Raw genomic sequence first — 18,326 nt, 5'->3', positions numbered from 1 at the left:
AAATTAATGATTCTTGTACTAAATATATATGTATATGTTTACATTTAATTAATATTATTTAAACAAATACTTATAACAAATATATTTTATAAATTTAGTACATTTTTTCAGTGTAGGTGTTATTATTAAATAAGAGTTTCTAAATCTGTATATTTACGTGATTATACTTTGGCTTTAAATAGTTTCGAATTGTTAATAAATTTAACTTGTCTTAAGTTATATTAAGTTTACGTTTCGACACTTTTATTGAAATTTATCATGATAATTACAAAATATAAACCGATAAATGATGGTTAAATAAATATCGCGCTATATCTTTTTCAATCTATTTAAACACTTCTCCCAAATGATATAAAAATATGCTATTGCACTCAGCAGAATAGTTTCGTCTTCTAACTCATAATGAAAACATCGCGCAATCCGTTTTGGGAATATATCATACACTTATTGCATTACTCATGTAGTATTCGTGGAAAATCAATGTGATTCATCTTTCCATTTACCATTATCATCCAGGTAGTTAAATGAAACAGAACAGATGAAATCTGTCAATCGTTCACAATCGTGAATCATTCACGATTTCGATACTATCTTAAAACGTAAATAAAAGACGCGTAAAGTAATGCAATTAAATTCTTCATGTTAAATTCCTTTTATTTATTCATTCCTTTTTATTGTCGTGACACTATGTTATTTATATCAAAATTATGAGATGGAAGGTTAAGGATGTATTAGGTCGTTCTCTGCAAAAAATGACTGGAATTAAAAATTTAAATTTTCCATATAAAAATGAATATTATACACATATACGAAACAATTTAAGGTCAATATATTTATATTTATATTTAACAATACAACTTCGTAATTTGAATGAAAATTGTCTCATTTCATCTTAATTATTTTTTTAAATACACCCATCTACATCTCAATGAAAAATAACTTCTTATCAATATTCTAAAAGTTCTGCCGCCAAACTGTATTACTTTCAAATACAGACAATACGGAGAAATTTTCATAATTTAATTTTGTAAAAAAAAAGTACACGTAATACATCCCTAAGCTCATGATTCGCATCAATCGTTTCCCGTGTCCCTCGAATGATTCTTGGCTGAAGAAAATGAAACGTTTCGCAGCAGACACGAGAGCGAGGCTTACGTACCTGCGCCGGGCATAGTCATGATCAGTTCCTGATGAAGCGTGAGGCCACCACCCGCGGACAGACCGGAGCCCAGATTCACACCCAGCACGCCGTGCTCTTTCTCGTACCGCTTCAGATCTTGTGCATCCTTCGCTCCTACGTGCCAGCGTGCGGCGACGAGATGGGTAGAAGAAGGCAGAGAAAAAAAGAAGACACGCCGCTTCAGTTTTCTCCCGTCTTTTTTCTTTTTGCCGGGCTTCCTCGTGCTCCGCACATGCCTCTCGCTCGCCCGCCCCACGCGCCCGCTCTACGTAGTTTAAATTTGTATAGGAGCAGAAGCTGGCCGAGGGGGTGTACGGATCACTTAGCGAGGAGGTGCGAGAATCGTCACCGTATACTCCGGACTTCTAAGCGCGCAAACATACGCGTCTCGATACTCAATACGCGCTCGTTTGCAAGTAGATGTACGCATAAACTGTGTCTACACATGTACACCCCGTGCCCGTGCATGCGAGAGTACGTGGCACGGCGTACGTCATGTGCATACGTGAACGCATTACGCATCGTTGTATCGCGGAGGGTGTCCATCTCAGATCAGAACACCCACACTACTCTATGTGCCAGATCGCAGGTATCGCACGTCGTTGTGCATTGTCAAAGATGCTTACGTAATGAGGTAAACTAGTTTAGTCAGGTACAATCGCAACGTACGACGCGTCTTCTGCGTCGACCAAGGAGGAAAAGGCCACTCGTTAAAAATTTCCACCCACGGAGAACGACAAATGCGCAATGGAATAAATGTGATGGAATAAATGCGATGCTACGCGAAAAATATAGGAGACACTGTAACAACCGTACAAAACGGTTATTATTACTTTTGACATTTATATTGACGTTTATATGCGTGATAAATTTTTCGTAAAATTAGACGTTTCATGCAAGTTTTTTATTTTTTTTTTTCGTTGACTAAAACGATCTTGAAGTCGTACTTTTTCTAAATTTCTGTGTAACGTTTGAATGTTAAATTGAAAGGAAAAAAACAATAAAAAGTATTATTGTTTACTGTATGAAAAAGAAATTTCCTGGAAGATCTTTTTACTGCATTTTATACAATTTCGTTATTTAATAATTTGATTTAAATATTCATACTTTCAATAATAAAATAAATGCAGAATAGAATATATAAAATATTCTATCAGTTTCGTTTGCGTGCCCATAGATATGAAGTTATATAGAGATACCGAGAATCAATATTGAATTATCAAGCCATCGTGTAGTAAAACTTAACTGAATGAATATCTTTATATGAATGAATTTTATGACAAGTCATTTTATGGTAGATCTTTTTATTCACGTTATAGAACTTAATGATTTTATTCTATTATATACAATTCGACGGTGTTTATAAGCCTTCTTATAATAAGAATACGGATTAATTTTTTATCTTCCCCGAGATTCTCCGTATACAACAATGATAAACTCTGTTATACAAATAACGCGCGTAATCCCAACGTGAATCAACAAAGTTATCATAGCACACCAAAAAGAAATCAAATCTCCTTCAACAATTACTTTGCATAATTGCCCGTATTATTTCGAGATAATTTCCCTCTAGTTAAAGATTATTTAATTTCGCATTAATTGACCGGATTATCGAAGATAATAATCAAATTAAAACGCTAATCACCAAAGGATCGCGTGGGACGCAGCTAAGTATTCGTTCTACACGTGTATTTTTTCGCTCATGGAGTATCGCGGTAATTTAGGATACGTGAAGCGGCTGTAGGAAAAAAAAAACGAAATTTTTATAACGCTCGGCCGCGCGTTTATCGACATTTGGAAACCTCGTGATTGACAGCCACCCGCTTGAAACGTCTGAATAATAAAGTCATAAATCACATTACTATTCGGAAATGTCGTGACAGACGTATTTATTCGCGTGTCACGCTTGCGAACTATGCCCGCGTTGTCTCAACGGATTGGCCGATGCACCAAATATAATTAACGTATATCATAAAAAATTTTAACGGACACACTTTAAGTGTGGCGAGATGCACGCAACGTTTCCAAATCTCATTTTTTGATAAATTGAAGGGTGGTAATTGAAGACGTATCGACGTAGTCTGCGAATCGGCCGGCCGTTAGTAAGTATATGTTTGATCTTATTTGACGGAAGACAGATATAAAGTGCAATTTATGAGAAACAAGTCCAACGTCGGTGCGATGTCCTTCACGTTCCCGTAAATTCAAGTATAATTACGCTGGACGACGATTACGATTGTTTGCACGAAATCGAGATCCTATCTGAATAAAAATGAATAATTTCAAAAGAAATCCTTTCGCCATTCGTATGCGTTGCCGTGGTTATTCAGTTCATTCGATAATCACAGTAACGTTAAGTTAAAATTGAACGAGAAACAAGTGTTTAAATCGCACGGTGACAGAGTAAATATGATGGAAAAAAATCAACGCTTAACGTGAAAAAAATAGAGCTATAACTTTCTTTTAATCTAGTTAACGTGTAGCGCTTTACTCAGTTCTCACCACCTGCAACATTCTAACTCTCTAAACCGTTCCTCAACTTCTCGCGTAATGTAATCAGTGTTGAGGTAATTAAGATCATCAAACTCGAGAAGCGGCTTTCTTGAGATGGAGATCGAAGACGTGCAACGTCACGTGTTCCCGGCACATCTCACTATTCTTTCGTGCAATTTTCCATCCTGAATTTCTCTACCTGACAATTTTTTCATTTATCATTCTAAAAAATAAACCTGTTGCAAAGAAATTTTCCTAACTTAAAAAAATGTCATAAATTAACGTAAATTTACGATCTTGCTGTAATCAAAGAAAACATTACAGATACCATATATACAATGTAAAAGTAAAATAATTAATTAATAAGATTATTCCATTCCCATATGTATACAAGATAAAATTCAAATAATTTTGTTAATCATACAATAACAAGTAATAAATAATTTATTGTTTATAAAAAATTGCGAACTATATTTTTATATCACGATTTTATGCAAATGCCACACAAAAAGATGATAAATACATTTTACATAAAAATGAATTTTAAAAGTATTTAATTTTAAAAAGTTGCACATCGCAAATAATAAATGCACTTGCAAATGAAAAATTAATATACGAAATGTGATTCTACGAATATCTACAGATAAATTATTTTTTCGTAGTAATAAATTACACTTTCATATAGAAATAAATAAAGGAGGGAGTGTCAATAAGGCCACTTTTGTGCCCCCTACGAATTTTCGTTAAATAATTTTTTTTGTATTGTATGCTCATTAGGAATGTAAAAAGTAATTTTATTGAGGAAAAACTCGATCCATAAAGTCCTAATTATTAGTTTAGACATATCGCTATGATACTTAAGCCCTTCTTTTACGACTAATAAGTCAATTAATAAAATATTTTCGTTCATTATACTGTTCTACCAACTTATTAACATCATTTTGAACTATCTATCGTCCCCAAAGTGAAAATGAATACAGCTCATAGTGAAAAAATGAATTTTTTAATTCTTGACGAAACGGTCCAAATCCATCAAATGATGAACCCCACAGATATAGAATAGGTGATCACTATTTGTTGCCTACAGGCTTAAGTCTCTATATTGCGTCAAGATCATAATCATTGCAGAGATTGTTACTTTTATCAATTTTTGTGTTTTTTGATTTTCGTTTCTTTTTCAATTTTTTTTAGAATTGAAAATCCCATTATTGGAGTATCATTTGATAAGTACCCATCAAGAGTGATAAAAAAAATTAATTTCTTCACTATAAACTATATTCATCTTCACCTTAGAGATGATAGACAATCTAAAATGACGTTAACATGATGGCAGAACAGTATAATAAATGAAAATATCTCATTAATTCACTTATTAATCATAAAAAAGGGCTTAAATAGGTATGTGAGAGTGATATATCTAGATTAATAGTTAATTAGAGTTTTATGGCTCGAGTTTTTTCTCATATAATAATTATTTCTAACATTCCTACTGATCATATAATACAAAAAAATTGTTTAATGTAAAATCGTAGCAGGCACAAAAGTGGCCTTATTGACCATCCTTCTATAAAAAGCATTAATTTTTGCAAGTCGCGAATAGTAATTGCAGTAGTATAAATAAAAAACTGATATAAGAAATATGTGATTCTGTGAATATCTATCAATATGATAAGTATTTCGTAATAAATTATACGATATTAATTGCAATCCACAGTTGTGGTAGGATTATTCACAGTGGATTAGCCGGGCGAAACAGTCCCTACACGAACCGACGGGTGATAAAAATCAAATTGATTAAGAGGAATCCAGATTCATTTGGAATTTATCTTTTTTGTAAGCATAGAGTTAAACATACTAATATGATTAGAAATGAATTTTAGAAATATAATCTCGTAAAATAAATGAGTGAGAGTAAAAATTCGCATTGAATAGTACAAAACATAAAATATTAACAACTGTCAAATATTAATAACACTTATTTGGCGGTATGTTACGATCCGTTTTAATTATTTGCCTACTTTTCAATTCGCTATCAATAATTTACATTTAATCGCTCCTTTCTATATATTTTAGTCGGCGCAATTAACATACTGAGAGATGATATACGAATATTTCTGTTATAAATGTCACCGTAAACGGCAAGTAATTAACTTTAACGGAGCTATGTGACCTATAGTAATGCGCATGTGAAAGATTTAGAAGAATTTAAAATTATATATAACTAAATTTATAATCGAATTTATTTAATGAAGACCATTTAATGCTCGATATTTCTTTCCGTTAGATTCTATTTCATCTTGAATATCTTTTACTATAATAGCACGCTTGCAATTAGACCGGGAACACTCATAGTACTCGTAATAATGTCTGATTAATTAACAACGTCACTTTCAATTGTGATTGTTAATTGTAGCAAACCGACATAATAATCCCACGTTACGTGAACAAAAAACTGACACGCTAAGCTTGAAATAAACTAACTTGCGCACTTATAAAAGCTGTGAAGAAACACGCTTCTTATGGGACACCTGATGCTACTCGAGGCCGCGTTTGAAATCTAAGACTAGAAGTATCCAAATTTAACACCATTATATCATGATCGTGCCATCACTGTCTTCTCTCATTTCATTCTACATTCTAAAGGTACAAAAGCGAAATTATAAGCGAAAGCGATGTTTAGTATTGCTTTTTAATATTTCATAACATCAACACAGCAATGAATGCGCTAATAATTCACTGAGAAAAATGTTTTTTAGTTACGCCAATGAAAAGTACAAATAAAATGTATTCCGTCATACTAATCAGAATTTTGATTGTGATTAAATTTCTGGTTGTCTCGATTAGAACATATGATAAATTTAATTATAAGTCTAATTTGTACTTTTCTGGTTGAATCTACCAGAGTTCGAACTTACATAATCATATTTTTTTCTTGTTGTTGTACTTGTCACGATAATGTTGGTCATAAGTAAAATATTCAGCACAAATAAACGCCAAATTCGCGACCAAGGTAGGACTTAATGCCTAATATGTTTGTATGAATTTTACAATTTCCATTTATTATTATTGTTGTTATTATTCACTTCCACATTCATTTCCAACTTGTACTATAATTAGAAAAATTTAATATTTTTGTCGGTACCGCTTTTAATATTATAGATGAAATAGGCTGCCACTATCAAGATCGATGAATATTCTTGCGACTGGCACTTAATCCTGAAAGACTGTATTAGATCCAAACACATGTTTTTCACACCGATTAAAAATTTTTTTAATTCAATATACGGAACACACCGGATTGTAAATCGGAAGCGACGTGCCGTCGGCAAAACATCAATGGCTTCCGAAGAATGGCTGGTCGCAAGTTCAATGCTCATGATCAAAATGCATTTGTTATACTTACATAATTAAATGAAGTAATGATCTTTTAGACATTAGAATGATCCGCGATGATTACATAGTAACATAACAGATAACTAAACCGTGATTAATTCTTGTAATGTTAAAAATCTGATTATAATAATCGATACGATGAACGTGACCGACACATATAATGACTTTAATTTTAATTCACAGTTAAAAATGGATCGATCACAGTACAGTCCATAATTGCGTGTTAAATTCATGTATTCATAACCGGTCCAAAATATACACTCAATTATTCTGGAGAACATTCGAACTATTCTTCTCAGCAGAGTTTAAAGACAATGCTTCTTCGAGAACTTAGATTTAAAACGCGAAGGAAACGCGGTGGATATCGTGAATCTCGGCCAGCTCGAGGATTTCTAAGGGAGAGAGAATTGGAGCTTATTCTTAACACACAAGGATTATTTTAACTGACGTTCGACGGAGATCGGCGGTATTCGAGATCGCTAATTACAATCCGAGCACAGTTTCGTTGACGCACACTAATCAGATGGGATTTTCTGACTCAAGTGTATACGGTACTTACCGGAGATACCGTGTACGGAACCACCGGCGGTGATATTGTTGAGCATGCCGCTCAACCCCGGGAGCGTAGCTCCGATACAGCACGCGGAAGCGGAAATCCGCGCAACACCGCGAGCACCTCACCCTCAACTCTCGAGGAAGCACGGACAAGAAAAAAAAATGCGACTGCGACTGGCGACACGACGCACGGGGCCTTTCCTGGATGAGTATTTAGGTGTACAGAGACGAGCCTGAGGACCGGCCCGTGCCTCAGGAAGGCAAACAGCGAACTGGCCGACTGCCATATCCGAACTCCCCCACTCGCGCCGGCTTGCCAGGTATATCGACATCCCATTCGTTTCAAAGCGCCCACCGTCGATCTCTCCCTTCAACTACCGGCTCGCGAGAGTCCCTACTACCTCGCCTTCTCCGCTGGTGGGCGTGATATTAAATCGCTCCTATCCTTCAGATCCAACACTAGAATCCAGGGAGGTAGCTAGCTGCAACGGGGCCTCTCTTCCAACTCTCGCATTTAACAATCAGAATTTTATTCGTTTGTTCTCAGCAGGAGTCGAATATTAATTATCAAAATATTAATTTATTTTATATTAGAAATATTTTCCCAATATCGTTCCATTATATACGTCCAAGAATATTAAAATAGAACATTAAAATGGCGATAATGAGGTGGAATTTCGAATAGTGCTGAATTAATTCATCCCCTTAAGAGAGAGAGCTATTATGTTTAGATATATATCTTCTCGTCTGCTGAAAGTTTGAAAGTTTCCTCCTAGGAAATTCATTTAACAATGTTAAGAGTTGCCACGATTATAGCAGTGCAAAAGTTAAGTGTAACCGCGCGTTTATCAATCGCTCCAACAGGACACGAGATCGCTTCGACGGAAGAGTAAAAAGAAAAAGGTATGACATCGCCGGTGGCGACGAACGCAGGGAGCGAACCAAGAGTCTCGGATACCCGAGAGGTATCCCGGTCGTCGGCGGTCGGATTTTCTGTCGCCCGCGCCGCGCCGGGCCGCATGGTTGGTAGCCATGCGAGGGTTGCCCATATCCCGAGGTAAACTCTATCCAGGTTACCGTCTCTTTCGCCGTCTCCGCTTTGTGGTAGGCGGTAACCGCCGCGAACGCAGCTCCAATGAGCGGGTAGCCCGCCCTCTGGATGCCCCACTAGTTTTCGCGCGGCGGAGATTTATTGAAATTTTATTTTTATGGCCGGCAAGAACGCGCGCGGGCGCTCGGCACGGCGCGGCGCGGCGCGGCGCGGCGCGGACGTCGCGCGCGGGTGAGAGGAGAGAGATGAGCGAGCGGACGACCGGCCCGAAGGAGACGAGAGAGAGCCCTCTTCTTCTCATTTCCTCCGCCTTTCTTCACCCCCTCCCGAACCCGTGCGTATCGCTCTACCTTCGTCTATCCCACTCATCTCATCTCTCGCTCCCACATCGCAGTGTTTCACGTTCTCTCTCGCCAACGCTATATCCACGCTTTTCCACCCTCGCCTCGCTCGGGCGCGCGCGCGCGCGCGCGCGCGTGCTCGCTCTCTCACCGGAATCTCGCCCGGCCGCGATCTCGCTTTCTCGCTGCGGCCCGCCTTATATACGCTCTACGTCCTTTTAATTCAATAGCTACCCCTTTTTATAACGCGGCAGCCCCCGTGCAGCGCGAACGGAAGTCACGATGGCTCCTAACGCTTCGTTTGACCCGCCAACGCGCGATCTCGCGCGATCCTACATGAACGGCATTCCATCCTATCTGCGAGGATCACTGGGGATGCGTGTAACGTTGTAGTTTTGTAATTACGCTGGATAATGTTCATGTTAATTTATTAAAATCTCAGATTCGCTCTGAGTAGCCACGTTTACTTTTCAGTCCGTTCGCAGAAAACAGATGGAAACAGTTACATTTTGTATTTTAGCCAACTGTATTTATAATGTATCTCCTTATAAAAATGCACAACTTATTCGTTAGTTGCACGCACACATCTAAAACGATCATTGTTCAGCACATTTATGTCTACATTATACAATTTATTTTCAGATATGAATTTCAACATAATTAATTATTTATTTTATAAACTACTCCTCTTTAATGTTACGTTTCAATACATACATTTTCGATATTTAAAAATGTATACTCTAAATTTAATCAACTTTATCTGAGATTTTAATTCCGTAATTAATTAAATTCTCTTGTAACCTAACACGGATCAAAGCATCAATATTTTTTATAGTTCTATTAAAAGTGATATTTTTATTAAAGTAATAGATGAATATGGAGACTATTTTGCTTTTAGTGCATTAAATGACTTATTAATATCACAAATTAATATACAGAATATTTCACTTCTATAAAATTAAACTTTAATGATAAATTCTTTCATGAATTTAAAGTCGCATTTACATCGATAATTTGTACGAACCATCGTATACATTAATAATTTGTAAACAACAAATAGCTAATATATTCATATTAAATTGATATTATACCGTATAATACATTGTATTAATATATTATATTAATTGTTATTTTTCACAAATTGACAAATCTCAAATTAGATGTTTGTTTTCTAAAATTGTATTACTGTAATAAGCATAAATAATTAATGCCGAGACGTAGATAAAAATAACTTTTATAATAAATTACAAATATTATCTTTTGCACTAAAATTATTACTAGATTTAGATTCTCTTTAACATATTGTATATAATATTAATATTCTTATAAGAATGCTTATTAGCATAAAAAAAATTATTAAATTGCCCATCAATTTAATAGGTGGTATTACTATTTTGGTTCTGCTCATGAATGCGTTTCACGACTAAAAAAAGATTTTTGCGCGCAGTTTGCAGAATTAGATAATATGTATATAAATTTACACAGAAATATTTAAGTACTAAGATATAATTTAACCGAATGTAGGATTCCTCGTATTTAATTAGAAAAATTATTTTATTTCTACTTCTTGTAAAAATAATTTCCACAATTTTCATTAAAAAACCAAAATAATCGAGATTTAAAATGCTATATATAAATCATGTAACTTAATGGCTTTTAGCTGTCTTTTTTTATGACATCTCTTTTTATACATACACACACACACACACACACACACACACACATATATACATATACGTATATATAAAATAGTTAAGTCTGTGTTAAATTCTTTGGAAAAATTCTTCGCTGCTTTAGCTGAAACAAATAAATAGCTTATAATATATTCTTTTACATGTTATTCTAAATGATTTTATTGTTAATATAGTAGAATAACATTAAACAAATTTTTATTATTGACAGATACAACTAGTTGTTTTTTTAATATCCTTAAAAACACAAAGAAAGTTAGGAAAAGAGTAGCGAGCGTATGCAATCTATGCCGTGTTATATTCATAAGATGCCACATAGCCATACCGCTTCTTGCGAAAGGCGAGACAAGAGAATGGTCAAAGAAATTTAATAAACACAATAAAGTAGGGTCATCGTACAAGTTTTCTCGTTAATTTAAAAATAATTGACGAAATGGTTTTAATTGACAAAATTTAATATTTCCTCGCTCGTATGCTTCGCGTCTTTTAATTAGGTACATTATTATTTGCTGGTAGAACAATTTGAGATTTTCTTTTTTGATAATGTTTAATTTTTTTCATTCATTGTTTTATAATTATGAACAAATATTCATCACGTCTTTGATTATTTTTATTTTAAAGATAAAATTTTAAATTCTTTCGAATCACGTACGCACACATATTTTATTTAAAAAGTGAAAATGTCAGTCTAGAAAATGAGTGAGATTTATTCTAAAAGTTTTAAAGAATAGGAGAGATCGGAGTCAATTAACTATAGGGGTAAGTAGAATAATCGAGGCTACACTAAAAACAAAACACGCGTAAACATATCTAAGCACGCAGCAGCGACTGTCCGCTCAGTCTGCTGTAACATTTTGTTGCGAATATATCTATGATAGAAATTACGCTATAATTTAAAAAAATCGTATACCTAAGTAAATATTTTTGTTCTCAAAGTTTTTGTATTACAATCGTATGTGATATTGTCTGAGATATTTGATTTCTATTTAGATAATAAGTGTAGTTCGTAATAAAGTCCAACAGATTTTTTTTGTTTATATGTCTTTGTTGTTATGCGTATCGTATATTGTTAATATTTTTACAAAATGAACAGATGGGGACAGTAACTAACCACAGCATGGAACTGTATGACTCATTTAGTGACGACTCTTATAATATACTTACTCAAAATTTTATTCCTTTAAAGAGATTTTTCTCGGTGATAAATATTATAAGTTTAATTCCCTCATGTCTAATCTCGAAAATTAGGCCTATTCGACGTGTTTTTGCACGAAATGAATAAATTTTGTAAAAAGAAGCATTGTTCTACCCTGCGAAACAAATGTTTGTGTTTAAAATATATTTTTATAAAAGTTTTATTAATATGTAGTCAAAGATGTAGCTTAAAATACGTTAATCTTTATTTTAATAATCTCAGTCAAATTACCTCGATCTAGGGACTAGTGGAATCAGATGAAATGCATTAAAAAAATACTAATAATAATTTTTTTTCATATTAGTTATTAGTTTCCCCTTATTATTAAAATATTATTAAGTCAAATGTATGTAGTAACTGGTGTAGAATTCATTTTTTCGATAAGTCTCTTAATTTTGTCTGTAAAAATTCGAAACTAAAAAATGAATTTATTAGCCCCGATCTTCCCTACATATTATCTGCCCTTTGCAACAACTTTATTTATTTTTATTTCAAATACATTATCCTATTGTTGGATAATCATAAAAATTGCAAAATATACATTTATGGTATTATGTAAAAGGGAGATTTGTACAGAGTAATTTTTTTATCGAGCGTGTAAAGAAGCATCGCGAATATAATATAACGAAGATGTAATTTTTAATTCTACTTTTCAGAGTAACGCATCATACCTCTTGCGGACTCATTTTTCGTTTATTTACATCACATTCATCGCACTAATGAACGCAGACGCAAACGCTCGAAAACATCGTAGTCGGCATATGCAAATATATAGCTAATTGGATTAAAGATAATTAACGTCGCTGGTCCGAGTATTCGATCACAGGGCCGTCCCCGAGAAATTTCGACTATATTGCGACAATATTCGCAAACACAATATGAGCGGTACAACCTGTGTAACCAGTGGCGATGATCGCTATATATAATTGCAAAAATACTGTGGAATCTCCCCCGTAATGAAATAGATATCACGCGGAATGCGCTGCTCGCCCGTACGGAATTCTCAGTCACATCATACTTCAAATATACCGCGTTTGTGGTTCTCATTTTCGATGTGATCGCGATATTCAGGCTAGCAAGATCGCTGGCCCTTGACAATGGATAAATTAAATTTGAATTTTTACTATTTGTGTCTCCTACATCATAATCTTATAGTAATTGTCAGAAAAAATATTTTCTCAAACTGTGAAGTAATTAAATAAAAGAGCTATTTTCAGCTTATTTATGATGCTCATAAGAAATTGGATTATATTATATAGAAAAAAAGAAAAAAGAGAAAAACTAGAGGAAATATGACTGGTATTTTCTCGCATAATACACATTACTTTTTAAAATACATAAAATAAACATTATATATAAAGCGCTAAATATTGTTGTTACATAGTTAATTTTTTTAATTATTTTCTCTAAATAACAAACAGAAATTTATCTCATCGATGGGAAATATGTTCGAGGAAGTGGAAAAAAAATATATATCGAAGCTTCGATGAAACTAGTGGCGAAAGAAGTTATTTGTTCGTAACCACAAAATATGAAGTGAAATAAACAGGAAAGCGCTGAAAATAACTTCGATTGAAATCGCTATATATATATATTTTTTTTTTTTTTTTCGAAAATCATTAGCGGCATTAATACGTATGATCTCAAACATGGTAGCGGCGGGCAGGAATTGAACAAAGCGACTATTTTTTTAGCGCATTGTTAGAGAACCGGGAGTGACGTCTACGGCACTTGTAAACCGAAAATGTATTCGGTAGGCAGATATATGTGCCCTGGCACGATCGATTTTAAACAGACGCGACGAACAGCGGCAAATTGACAATGTGTCGAATGCAGACAACCGATGCCTCTGGCTAAAACTACCCTACCACGCGACAAAACCAAAATCCTCTCTATATATACATCACGCGAATGCATTACCTCGAAACGTTGTTGCAGTCTTCAAAGATCCGTCCCATAAGTTTGTAATGCTACAGTTAAAAGCAATCAAATTAATACAAACATTAAAAAATTGATATTTTAAACACACGATACGTTAGTATTGTAATAATTAGATTTTATTAATTATAATTATATATAATTAGAGTAATTATATATATATATATATATATATATATAATTGCAGCAATTTTATATATATATATAGTAATTTACAATAACCAATAATATGAATGCTAGAATAATTAAAACTTATTTACATTTTAAAGAGACAAATATTATGTAAAGTCAATATTTTTTAAATTCAACAAAGTAATTTAACATAGAAAGAGATGAAAGATTATAATTAATTTCATGTGAAAGCAAAAATATCGAATAACGAAAAGATGCGCTCTTACAATAATGTTGTACATGTATAAAATGCGCGATGAACAATATATTACATGCTGCATGTTCCTTTCACCGATAAGTATTCATTTCGGGAACCCAAATACGCAGACAACGGTAGCTTCTATCGGGCTCTCTCGCGCAGCTAATTTTCAACGCGTGGAATAATTTTATCCTCCTGAGCGCGGTGATCCAGCCCTATGTCCTGCCCTACCGCCCGCACAAGTAATACCACTTTCGCATCGCACGAGCGCGCGTTTCACCCGCTCCAATTGGAACATCGCGCACGGGCAACAGGCGACACACAGGTAGACAGGAATTTCTGATATTACATACCAGAAGCCGGAATGCCCCCATAACGATCCCGGGGGAGTGTACAAGCTTCTCCACATACGCCAGACATATTCCACGTCTCGCACGCCTCTCGCTCTAGTCACTGTCCTATGTTTGCTGCAAACCGCCATGCCGTCCTCCTCTTTTTCCACTCTTTTTCCTTCAACCTCGCCCTCTTTCATCCTTCTCCTCTACCGACCCACCCTTCTCCTATTCCACTCTCTATTCCGTCTCTCTTTCTCTCTTACTGTCCCATTCTCTCTCTGTGTATGTATCTCGAATCCTCCCTCCCGGTTTCCACCGGTTACAGTCGTTTCGGAGTTCTTCAGCCACGGCGAAGTACTTCAATAACGACTTTTTTCTATCGGAAAATCAAAATCTTTTGTCGTTTGAGGCAAGTGCTCGCTCTTTTCAATGATCGAACTACAGCTCTTTTCAGTGGGCTGGTAATAAGTTAATATAAAAACAATTTTGTTGATACATATTAACTATAAAAATAATGTATTTTTCAATAGATAATTTAAATGTCTAAATTATAAAAAAAGGGAAGAACAAATTTTTTAATTTGACCACACATAATGGAATATATTTTTTAAGTAGGATAATTAAGTTTATAAACAAAAAATAAATAATATTAAATAAAAATAATTGCTTTCACAATTAAGTGTCATATAATAGAGAATAATATGTTAATAAATAATATATTTTAACAATAATATTAATAAAAGATTAACAATTTTTATTATATTCCATCAACATATTTTTGCAGGAATGATACTTCAAATAACCAAGTATTATAAATGAATTATTACTAAACAGAATAATGAGTATAAAAATAAAAATGAAATAAATTAAAATAAAATTGAAATAAAATTTTCCATATCCACCTAACACTTATAAGTGTCAATGTAATAGAAAATTTTATATTTGCAATATAATAAAGGACATTACAAAAAGGTAAGAGAATGTATCATTATAAATATACCTCTTTGCTTTTCAAAGATGAAAAGTACTATTTATATCTTCTGTCCAACATCATGATATGGTTCCAACGAAAGCACGGTTCTACACTGCCTTGTAAGCAATATATCCATCGTTGCGGAAATCTTCAGGAAATATTTGCAGTAGAAATATCAGCGACCGGCGTCGCAGCGTTGTCCTGGTTAGAGTGTTTTAAACGCACGACATCTCCTCACTTATCACGAAAATGGGCTGCATGTTGAGATAGGTCGTTCCGCAAGGGTTTAGTGCCTTCGTTAAGCTGTAAGCTTCATTCAATTTTCTCCAATTTGTGGCAATTTGTGCTTACAGCACCTACATGCTCTCACGTCCCCTCTGCCCCGTCAACGCACGCACGCGCAAGCGTTTACGCTCACGAGAGAGATGGTCCTCCAACAAAATTCATTTTACGAATGCACTTACACACGCTGGACTCTTCGATATTATTTTTATACCGAGCTTTCGTAGCTATCGACCCGTCTAGAGTAGATTACTGTCAGTTATCAAGGTTTATCCGGCAGCTGTACTCGTAAAACTTCATTGTTAACTGCAATGAAATATTACGATGCGAAAAAAGTGTAAGGTTCGTTTAATTGTACCGTAATATCTCTAACTAATATTTGCTGTTACGTACGAGCAGCTATAATGCAAAAGTAATATTTAAATTTTAATCTTTAGACCATAATCTGATAGAAAGTAATTTTCAGCTCGTTGTTATATTTATTACAATTAATTAAATTGATTAATCGATTCTTTCAATTCGTATCATGATGCATTTTACAACAAAATATAATACTTGTTTTATATATATATGTGTGTGTGTGTGTGTGTGTGTGTGTGTGTGTGTGTGTGTATGCAGAATACAATTTTTGGGTATGTATACAGTAAATATCGATTTTATACATCTGTAAACAGATGTGTATGTTGATCACTTTGTTTTATACATTCTTCTTCATATCAGGTAATTATCTGCTACCTACATCTGAGGAAACGTCGTAGATAGTGACAGGATATATTATATCAGAAATATGTCTTAAAGTTTTTCAGTACGTCTTTAATTTAAAGAAGTACCTCCTTGAAAATCTCATCGAGTTATACATCACATAATCCGCTTTTTCTTCCGAGCCAATGAAGCACAATGCAATGAAAACGTCTCGATTTTTTATGAATAAGTGATACCGTTTTATTCGATAAAATAATCACCAGCTTGATAAAAGCGTTTATTATTATTATTTTTTTTTTTTAAGAAATATGAAACTTAAATATTTTCACAGACAATTGTATTATACGATATCTTGCAATATATTAATAAAAAATATAAAAAATTCTGATATTATTTTGGAAACGCGACTCACTTTTTCCTTTAAAACTAATTAAACGTCGATTACGACGAAAATTATGAATTCCTTATTCCATCTTAGTCAAGCATCGCTTAATAATGTAAAAATAAAAATTTCTCCGATATATTAAACATAAGCTGATTCTGTCGACTAGGTATAGCTTTTTTATTTGAATAGCGCTAAATGACGACGCGGTTTGAAAAATACACAATTGACCGTCTTATTGAAATTACTGTTACTTTTTAACGGGTCCTAAAACGGTTTCTGACTTTAGGCTCGTCTTCAATCCCGTTTGCAGAATTCTGTGACTGATATCAAAGGTCAGGCGAGTTCATCTTCGAATCTCAATGATCCTTATTTCAGGCAGGATATCTGACGTAACGTGCACGTGGATCATCCGGCTCGGTAACTCGTGATAAATCCGCGCAACCTGGCCGCCGGTACTTTTCCACGCCGGACTCGACGATTTCTCTACGCTACGCGATCGCGAATAGCTGTTCGCGTGGTTAACCTTTGTTGCACAAGTACAGCTCTCTCTGAAGTACCATTCTGAAATTATTACATTCTAGTGGGGTGGATATTAGCTCCCGCGCTTGTGCTTTCATTAGACGTTACCTTCGAGCGTTTCAATTTAGCGCGAAACCACCCCTCAGCCTCGTTCACAGGTCTATAATATCCAGCCAGGCACTTGCCGACTCTGTAGCATGCTTCATTTGGATGTCGATCGAGTTCCACCCATATCTCACATTCCTAGTACGGCTGCCAACGAGTTACCGACCGTTATCGGCGATGCCACATTTCTGCAAATATTTTGCCACTCGATATCCGTTCGGCTTTCGCTTAATTGTCGAATCGGCGATGCGAAGCGATCCGCGAATTTCGACCGATTTATCCTGTCTGCCTCGCTTCTTCATCCGTAAGAGCGACGTATTTCTCGTTTCGTTTACTCTCATGTGTGTGTATGTGTGTGTGGTTTGGTGTGTGTGTGCGCGCGCGCGCGCGCGCGTGTGTATGTGTGTGTGTGAGGGAAGTGGGGAGGAAGAGAGGGAGGGGGGGCGGTGAATCATGTATATAAGAAAAATATAAAATTTATAAATGTTTGAAATAATTCTTAAATACAATTGTACTGAAATACGATCAAGGACTAATGGTTTTATTCTCATGATTGTTGGAATTGTAAATCAGATTATTTCTTTGAATTATCCATTTCTGCCAACGTAGATTAACTTTCTAATGCCTAGAACAAGAAAAAGATAAAAATTAGATTAAACCAAAATTATCGAAGTTAATCTTTATCGGTAGAAATGGACATTGGTCGATATTTGTTTATTACCGCCTTTATCATTCTTTTAGCTTCAAATAAAATGAGAAATCAATCAGTTTTCTATCTTAGATATTTGAAATTAGGATCACAGTCAAGAGTTGCACTC

At 34.6% G+C, this 18,326-nt stretch overlaps 1 protein-coding gene across 1 annotated transcript in view; it reads right to left on the bottom strand.

Moving 5' to 3' along the window:
* Positions 1-7,734, bottom strand: part of LOC108747485 (homeobox protein orthopedia-like) — a 47,874-nt gene extending 40,140 nt beyond the window's left edge. Inside the window, exons 1-2 of the mRNA XM_018484995.1 lie at positions 7,626-7,734; positions 1,160-1,294 (exon numbers count right to left, since the gene is read on the bottom strand). Of these exons, the coding sequence (XP_018340497.1) occupies positions 1,160-1,294; positions 7,626-7,671 (181 nt within the window). The 5' untranslated portion in view covers positions 7,672-7,734. The remainder of the gene's footprint in view (positions 1-1,159; positions 1,295-7,625) is intronic.
* Positions 7,735-18,326: the final 10,592 nt, after the last annotated feature.

Source organism: Trachymyrmex septentrionalis, unplaced genomic scaffold (assembly GCF_001594115.1).
Source record: "Trachymyrmex septentrionalis isolate Tsep2-gDNA-1 unplaced genomic scaffold, Tsep1.0 scaffold108, whole genome shotgun sequence".
NCBI lineage: Eukaryota > Metazoa > Arthropoda > Insecta > Hymenoptera > Formicidae > Trachymyrmex > Trachymyrmex septentrionalis.
The sequence above is the reverse complement of the archived record's forward strand: the minus strand, read 5'-3'. Positions and strand labels throughout refer to the sequence as shown.